Below are 9,280 nucleotides of genomic sequence, written 5' to 3'. Positions count from 1 at the left end.
GCAGTCATGAATACACAAGTGGATACTACAGAGTGTCTAAGATCCTGTCTGACATCATCACTCAGCGCACAATCCCTACCATACTCTTCACCTGTGTTGTTTATTTCATGATCGGTAAATGACGATTAAAAATGTACATGAATGCACGGAAATGTACATGATTAAATCTTAAAGAAACGGTACATAATTGCTCAAAATTACTCGCTTGAATGGTAAGATCCATCTGTCTTCTGTAAATGTATAATATAACAACTTTCTGTTGAGATAATATTTTAATGATGGTTGAGGAATGTCTATTCATTTGAACAGGCATTGGAGATAAATGAGTTTGTGGGGCTGAAGTTTTGTGGAAATGTCTCTACTGTGATGAGCAGCCCTGCTGCTGACGTCCTCATGTAAGTATATGATATATATATGTATATATAGAATATGAACTACTAATCTCTTTATAAGCTTGGTTTTGCACTTTGAAATAGTTTATAATAGTGTATATTGAGTAGGGTTGGCATGCTAGTAGTGCCAACTAACTAGCCACTTTATCTTACTAATTAGTTAGTTATCTTACATTTCCTAAATTGTAATACACTAATGTTCAAACATTTGGTGTCAGTATGATTGATTGATTGATTGATTTTTTGTGAAAGAAATTCATTATTTTATTCAGCAAGGGTGCATTAAATGGACAAAATTTCAAAAAAAGGGGTCATATGATGCGATTTCAATTTCTCCTTTCTCTTTGGAGTGTTACAAGCTCTTGGTGCATAAAGAAGATCTGTAAAGTTGCAAAGACTAAAGTCTCAAATCCAAAGAGATATTCTTTATAAAAGTTCAGAGTCAGCCACACCTACCTAAAACGGCTCGTTCTAACACGCCCCCACATACCTACGTCACTATGTGGGAAGATTTGCACAACGCCGCCCAAATGTTCACGCAAAGAAAGAAGGCGTAACTTTTAGTCTCGCTGTAGTTTTGTTGACGCTGCAGCCATGTCGTGAAGACGCTGTGTGCTTCGTTGTGAAAGCGAAACTACTTTGTTTGGTCTTCCAAAAGAGGACACGACTACAAATCAGTGGTATTTACAACACTGTTCCAGAACAGTTTAACCCAAATATCCAGATGTGTGCAGCGCATTTTATGGAGGACTGTTTACTGATCCTGGGAGAGTAACGTTAGACTAAAATGCCGGCAGTTCTGACTCACGTAAGTACGTTTTCATTTAAAGGATTTGCCACTGATGGTTCAAACGGGCGTTTTGGGCAATAGAGTAGCACTTGTTGTTTGTCATTTCTCTGATCACAAATGCAGACAGAGTTTTATGTTTACGCGGCGCGATGCAATGCAACGCAACACGTAAAAAGACAGTATAAGTCATTATAATCAGTAATCATGTCCCCACTGGATGCAACAAATGCCTCGTTTGTAATGGGTTTTAATGTTTTTGTCTCGTTGCTCCGGCCGGACACGGCATCAACAGTATGTAAGGGGCGTAACATTTCCGTCTCACGCTTGAGGTATTCGACCAATCACAACGCACTGGATAGCTGGCCAATCACAGCACACCTCGCTTTTTCAGACCGATGAGCTTTGTAAAAATTGACGCGTTTCAAAAAGGCGGGGCATAGAGGAGAAACAATAATGTACAGTATGTGGAAAATAATGTGTTTTTTTTACTTTAAACCGCATAAACACATTTCATTACACCAAATACACAAAATAATGTTCTTTTTAGCAGCATCATATGATCCCTTTAAAGTAAAGACATTTATGATTACATTAATGTTACAAAAGACTTCTATTTCAAATAAATGCAGTTCCTTTGAACTTTCTATTCATCAAAAATCCTGAAAAAAATGTACCAGGGTTTCCACAAAAATATTTAGTTGTTTTCAGCAAATCAGCATATTAGAATGATATCTGAAGGATCATGTGACACTGAAGACTGGAGTAATTCAGCTTTTCCATCACATGAATAAATTGTCTTTTTGAAGTTGTTTTAAATAAAAAAGTTATTTTAAATCGTAATATTTCACAATATTACTGTTTTACTGTAGTTTTGACCTTGATGAGCATAAGGGGAAAAAAACAAAAAAAAAATCTTACAGACCCCAAATATTTGAATGGTAGTATGTATATACAACAGATTATTTTTCATGTAAACTTATACTACATTATATTTTACAGGTGCACAGGAGAACAGCATCTGACCTTCCAAGGAATCAATTACTCATCCTGGGGTTTCTGGCACAACCACATGGCACTTACGGTCCTGACTTTGATTTTTCTCATCATCGGTTACATCAAGCTCAGATTCATTCACAAGTTCTCGTAAATGTTCTGATTTGTGTTCGCTTTATGAATGACCACACATTAGCACACACAATTCTGCTATCATACAATATCATTCTGTCCTTTACAGTAAGGATGTAAGGCCCTTTCTACATGTTTTATTCTATTCAAACATATCATATCATAATATTAGTAAGAGATCCCAAATGATAATCTTTTATAAGGTTATATTATGTTACGTTTACTGAAATGACTCATTAATCAAGTTAAATGTAAATATTTTGTCACCTCTCTTTCATTGTTTCCCCCACTCACAGGCCTGGTGCTGAAACCACGGAAAAAAGCTAGTAAACTCTGACTCTGCTGATAACTACGCCATATCTCTTTATTGTACAGATCTTACAGTCGCTTTGTTAGAGGGCATTATAACTGGGATCAAGCCAAATAATCAGCACATAATGAGTTTGAGTAGATTTGATTTTTTATTTTGATTGTTATAATAAACTGTAAATAACAATCTGCCAACTACAGAGTACCATAAAAAGTTACAAAGGTAATTGCACAAATCGGGGAAAAAATTTTTTTTTTTTATTTGTTATAAATATATATTTTTAATTTTTAAGTTTTCGGGAAGAAGTGTGTAATCTCTGCTTCTCTAGCAGCACCAAACACTGGTTTGTTTGAGTGACCCAACATAACACATCTGGCACATTTGACACAAGTGACTACCTGTTTGACCGCATATTTATACAAACTCTTTGTAAACAATTATTTTAGCAGTTTGTTGATGCTAGTTGTGCAGAAATTATACACTTTACATTTAGGGAATTATGAAAAGCTTTGTAAATCCTACCTTAAGACAAATACACATGGGTTTCCCATGAAATCAGATGCACTCCAAATTGAAGTTTGTTTAAAAATGCAAAAAGTATCAAAATGATTTAAGAATCATAATTATTACAAATAAAATGTAAGCATATATGTTTAACAAAACATGCCACACTTAAAATGAGATGTGAACTGCAAAATATGCAAAGCAAACTATAAACTGAGTGAAAATTGCACCAAAGCTCATTAACAAATACAGTTTCTCTATAAAGCATTGTGTGACCACCTTCATTGTTTGAAAATTGTGAACGTTTACTTTTCATATCAAAGATGCTTTATAAGGTACACTTTTGTGTATGAATAGCTGTTTTCATACATTTCTTCTGTTCCATCGTATATATAAAGATACTGATCCTTGTTGAACATTATTTCCTTCATTACATTCATTACTGTAAGCTTTCCAACTGGTTTCTTCAATACTGATGAAAGTGTAATTCATATCCAAGTATATACTGCATTTTAACCAAACCGTAAGCAGTGCATTCAATTATAGCAGGATACAGTACAAAACATCTGATATAAACATATATGTTCTGAGCCATTTTTACATTGGCTTCTAACCAGCTGCTGTCAAGGTGATTTTTAGTGACTATCAGATTCACATAGAATTTACTTTAATTTTTTGCTTAGATGTTGTTAGCCATGTAAAGAAAACTTTCTGGGACCAATGCATGCTGTAAATGAGTTGTAGCTTATTGAAGAAATAATATACTGAATAGAAGTGATCATAGCGAAGATTGCTGGAAAAAGCAAAATGTGCCTCAATTTGAAAATGCATTAATTGTACCTGGTTAATACATGTTAATACAAGCAAACCAAAGCTAAGCTACCACTGACTGACCTTAAAATCGAATTCGCTTTATATCCACAAAAATGTATTTTCATTAAGTAATAGTGAAACTGTGTAGAACTTCCTGGTCGCATAAAAACCATTTATCTTAATTTTTGCATTATAAAGCCCCATTTAACTTTAATATAAAGAAACCCAAATAAATAGCTTTTTGCAGGACTATTTAACTCTACTGCTGTGGCTTTGAGGTGGTTCTTTAATACGTTTAAGTATGTTTTGCCCAGTGCTCTGTACCTGACATGGCACTGGAGAACAAATTGTGGAATTCATGATCTGTAGGAATGTTTTTACAATCAAAACCCTTCACATGTGGGTGGCCCCACTGGCCGCACCATCCGGGCCCTCATCGGACAGCGAGGAGGGTGAGCGGGAACTGCGTGGGTGGAGCTGAGCAGATGGGATGATGGGAGTGGCCTGACGGTGGCTCACCTGTGACATGGTGTCATCAGACTCCCAGCGCTCCAGTTCTTCTCTCACCAGTCTGTCCATTTGCTCTCGGTGCAGCTCGGGATCCCGGCCCATCCTCTCGTCCTGAGGGCATGAGATTGCATTTCTCAATGTAAGTGACAGATTCTACAATATTTTGCTCTAATCCACAACTGAACATGAAAAATGACTAAAGCTGTTTCTCAAAACCTGCCGCCTCAAAAGCATTTTTGGGAATCATAAGCACGGTCCTGACACAAGTTATCTCCATGTCCTAACAAGTGTCCAGCAACAAAAAATTTGTCTAAAAGCGAAAATGCTACCCAACATCACACAATATATTGTATATATGATTATATTTCTATTTAGCAGTAAATGATGTTGGAATTTAGTTATAAATATTATTTAATCATTAATTATTTTCTAGAAGTAAACAGTAATTTAATTATTAAAATATATTTAAAAAAATTAATTATTAAACACAAAATGTACACCGGATTTTTTTTATAATTTCTGTGATTTTTTTAAATACTTTTATTAAACAAGAATTTATTAAATTGATCAAAAGTGACAGTAAATAGAATTATAAATGTTACAAAAGATTTCTATTTCCAATAAATGCTGCAAAAACTTTGAAACTGACAATAATAAGAATCATTATTAATAATTAAGCACCAAATCAGCATATTATAATGATTTCTGAAGGATCACGTGACACTGAAGACTGGAGTAATGATGCTGAAAATTCAGCTTGGCCATCAAGGGGAAAAAAAATGCAATTTAAAATATATTAAAAATAGAAATCAGTTATTTTAAATTGTAATAATATTTTAAAATATTACTGTTTTTATCCTATATTCCTTGAAAAACATGAAATAATCTTAATTATTCCACACTTTGAAAATTATAATCTATCTATCTAATGTACTATTTCACCTAATATTTTTTGTGTGGAATTTAGTTATAAATATTATTTAATCATTAATTATTTTCTAGAAGTAAACAGTAATTTAATTATTAAAATATATTTAAAAAAATAAATTATTAAACATAAAATGTACACCGGATTTTTTTTATAATTTCTGTGATTTTTTTAAATACTTTTATTAAACAAGAATTTATTAAATTGATCAAAAGTGACAGTAAATAGAATTATAAATGTTACAAAAGATTTCTATTTCCAATAAATGCTGCAAAAACTTTGAAACTGACAATAATAAGAATCATTATTAATAATTAAGCACCAAATCAGCATATTATAATGATTTCTGAAGGATCACGTGACACTGAAGACTGGAGTAATGATGCTGAAAATTCAGCTTGGCCATCAAGGGGAAAAAAAATGCAATTTAAAATATATTAAAAATAGAAATCAGTTATTTTAAATTGTAATAATATTTTAAAATATGACTGTTTTTATCCTATATTCCTTGAAAAACATTAAATAATCTTAATTATTCCACACTTTGAAAATTATAATCTATCTATCTATCTAATGTACTATTTCACCTAATATTTTTTGTGGTTTTCTCTAGGTTTTGTTTCACATTTATATTTGTAAGGTTAAACATTTTTATCATCACCTCCATGACTCCATCCAGGATCCTTCCAAGCACATCCCTCCTCTTCATCTTGGCTCTCTCCATGGCCTCTAACTTCACGATAACGGCGTCAATCTTTGACACGATGCTGCCGATGGAGTGCTCCATGCGGTCCACTCGACGCACGAGCCTGATGGGCCACATCAAGCACAAAATAGTTTTCATTTAGAGGTCTAACATTCAATATATTGTGAAAACGTAATGCTAGCTAAAGGATGTTGAGTGACAGGTGATGTTTACACTTGGAACTCCTCGTAAGACACGCCCCCTGAGCTGCTGCCACGGCGACGAGAGCTGTGTCCACTGTCCTCATCGTCGTCCTCCTCGGAGTCGTCCTGGCTACGCGAGAAGCTCCGCCCACTCACTGGCCTGGGCAGCGAACTGTGCTCCAGATCCAAGTCCTCCTGGCGAGTGTTCAAGAGATACTAAGCATCCGCTCCAGTGTGATTTAGAGATTTGCTTCTTGTTTTAACTGTGTTCTTGAATTTTTTTTGTAGCTCTGAAGGTCATGGGTTCGATTCCCAGGAAAGCAAGAACTGATAATATGTGTACCTTGAATGCAATGTAAGTTGCTTTGGATAAAAGCATCTGCCAATTGCAAAGACTAAACTAATTATGTAAGCATATGTTTTTCCACTCACTCTCTCTTTCTCCAAGTCATCTCTCATTTGCTGGTGCTCGTGTTCGGTCAGTTCCTGATCTCCGTCAAGGTCATACTTGGCAAAAATGGCTTCAATCTCAGCATCCGAATGGCCCTTTCTGTGTACAAATGCATATAAAACGATTCGCACTGACAGTTAACATGCATCTTGTGAGGGGTTTAATTTGTATCACACAGTGGGGGTAAATGATTCTCACCCTCTGAGGTCTTGTCGGAGCTCATCAAAGCTGAGTTTGGCCCCAGCCTGGTGTAAACTGTCTGGGATGTCATTGATGGAGGTCTTCTTCAGCTTGAGTTTGACCATCGCCCTGTTGTAGCCCTTCTTGATGAGGTCTGTGATCTCCATCTCTGACCTCTGCTGGGCCATGTCAGCTTTCACCTCAGAGTATGTGTCATTGATGATGGCCAAGAACATATTCTGAACAGTAAAACATGAGCATTTTTTTCATTTAAGATTGATTTCATGTAATTTATGTCATGTTTCTCTTGTGTTTACCAGCAGAATCATGAAGATGAAGAACACAAAGGTGGTGAAGTAAATTGGCCCCAACACGCTGTCGGCCTCCTCGATTTCTGAGAAGTCAAAATCTCCCAGAATGATCCGGAACTGTGTGAAACTGTGAGCAATGGAAACCACCAACGTTAATAATATATTCATAAAGTATTACAATATTTTAAAAACAAAATGTCTTAAAGGGATATGTCACCCAAAAATGAAAATTCTGTCGTCATTTGCAAGCTGTTCTAAACCTGTATGACTTTCTTTCTTCTGTTGAACACAAAAGCAGATATTTTGAAGAATGTGGGTAATCAAACAGTTGCTGGTCCCCATGGACTTCCATAGTACTTTTTCTATACTAACAGCTTGAGGGTGAGTAAATGATGACAGAATTTTCATTTTGGGTGGACTACCCCTTTAAAAGTAACTAAGTGAATACATTTACTGATTTATAATTAAATGAATAATTGAAAACAAATATTCCTTCTAAAATAAAAATAATATTACAAAAAGAAAAGTGATACTTTATGTCAATTTTATGACATGCGCATTTAAAGTTTTCTTCTCTGTTCTAACGTACATCCGAATTAATTAAGGCAGGGACTGTAATTAAATTACATTTTCATTAAAACTTACAAGGTAAAAAAAGTAACAATTTTAAACATATACATGGATGAATCATACACAATAACATCTATAACATGCATTTAGAAAATAGATAGAAAATAGTTTAATTTCATGATCTTGTATTCATTTTTGTGTTTTGTGTTTTACTGCATATTATTATTTATATAATACTATATTCTAATTATATTCTTGGTTATTTAGATGCCTCCAAAACTCACATGCAGGCCTGAAAGGTGCTGAAGTCGTTAACTTGAGTTCCAAACACTAAATATGCTAGCTGAGCGTAGGCCAGGAACACGATGAAAAACATGATAGCGAAGCCCATCAGGTCCTTGGCACAGCGTGACATGGTGGTGGACAGCTGATTCATGGTCTTATTGAAATTAATAAACTTAAAAAGCTGTGGGAAAAGCAAGATGGTTGTATTTTGATGAAACCACAACAACAAAAAATCATTCTTGCATGTCAAATGTTGAGACAAGACCTCACCTTCACCCATGAGAGGAAGACAATGACAGCAGCCAGGTTGTTGAAGTGAACCTGAAGGCGAGCAAGCGGCTCAAAGTTGGGGTATGTGCTGTGGTTCTCCAGCAGGAAGTGAAGTCTGTGACTGACCGCTGAAGTTCTGCAGATGTTCATAATGATGGCTGGAACGCTGAGCTGTGACGATGATGAACAAGATGAGCAAAGACCAACGTGTCATACTCAAATGACATTGGCCGGAGTAAACCATACATATGCAGTGTCTCAAAATCTATCATTATGCACTTTGACCTACTGCAACAATGAGAACATCCAAGCAGTTCCACAGGCTCTTGAAGTAACGCAAACGATGCAGGCGGATCTCTAGAACTTCTTCCACCAGGTAATACAGCACAAAGAGGCAGAAGGCCACTTCACACATTCCCACAAAGTAGTCCCAGCTGGACACATAGCGGATAAGACGCACCGTCTGGAACTGCCAGGAGGTCACAGCGCCCCCTGTGGCTGGAAACTCCACCAGCAACCTACAGCAAAGCAGTAAGTGACAGATCTTTGAGGCACGGTTGTATACCGAGTCAAGAAAAGTAAAGCATGGATGCTAAAGCTATGCTATATTTTATTGCATAAAATAGCTTTACATTTTATGGATCTCCACACATGAAAAAAAATATTTTTTTAAATTGAGGCCACAAATTAAGAATTTGTTCCCACAATTTAATAATTAGCTCCTTTGTTTTAAGTAAAATGCATGGTCATATTGTACTAAATCGTTCTCATAATTTGCTGATTTGTTCCCACGTGGCCTGGATTTAACTAAAATTAAGGAACAAATTAATCATGGGAGTCATGGGAGCAAATTCTTAATTCGTGGCACCAATATCTTTTGTTTCCTCTGCATGTAATGTCCAGGGCTCCGTAAAATGTAGTTATTTAAATTAAAAATATTTTACATTTAAATT

General features: G+C 35.4%; 1 protein-coding gene and 1 pseudogene across 3 annotated transcripts in view; one reads left to right on the top strand and one right to left on the bottom strand.

The window, feature by feature from the left end:
• LOC107684282 (ATP-binding cassette sub-family G member 2-like) overlaps positions 1-2,671 on the top strand; it is a 12,543-nt pseudogene extending 9,872 nt beyond the window's left edge.
• Positions 2,672-2,788: 117 nt separating this feature from the next.
• The window catches only part of LOC107684281 (polycystin-2-like), a 10,296-nt gene continuing 3,804 nt past the window's right edge, over positions 2,789-9,280 (bottom strand). The window contains exons 7-15 of one of the 3 annotated variants that reach the window (XM_016480518.1): positions 8,617-8,845; positions 8,328-8,498; positions 8,057-8,238; positions 7,209-7,329; positions 6,910-7,130; positions 6,693-6,810; positions 6,292-6,452; positions 6,034-6,181; positions 2,789-4,555 (exon numbers count right to left, since the gene is read on the bottom strand). In XM_016480518.1, the coding sequence (XP_016336004.1) occupies positions 4,328-4,555; positions 6,034-6,181; positions 6,292-6,452; positions 6,693-6,810; positions 6,910-7,130; positions 7,209-7,329; positions 8,057-8,238; positions 8,328-8,498; positions 8,617-8,845 (1,579 nt within the window). In that variant the 3' untranslated portion in view covers positions 2,789-4,327. Of the gene's footprint in view, positions 4,556-6,033; positions 6,182-6,291; positions 6,456-6,692; positions 6,811-6,909; positions 7,131-7,208; positions 7,330-8,056; positions 8,239-8,327; positions 8,499-8,616; positions 8,846-9,280 lie in introns of all 3 variants that reach the window. The other 2 variants (XM_016480516.1, XM_016480519.1) reach the window with 2 other exon arrangements.

Source organism: Sinocyclocheilus anshuiensis, unplaced genomic scaffold (genome assembly GCF_001515605.1).
Source record: "Sinocyclocheilus anshuiensis isolate Anshui unplaced genomic scaffold, SAMN03320099.WGS_v1.1 scaffold1371, whole genome shotgun sequence".
In the NCBI taxonomy this organism is placed as follows: domain Eukaryota; kingdom Metazoa; phylum Chordata; class Actinopteri; order Cypriniformes; family Cyprinidae; genus Sinocyclocheilus; species Sinocyclocheilus anshuiensis.
This window is presented reverse-complemented; position numbering and strand designations above follow the sequence as displayed.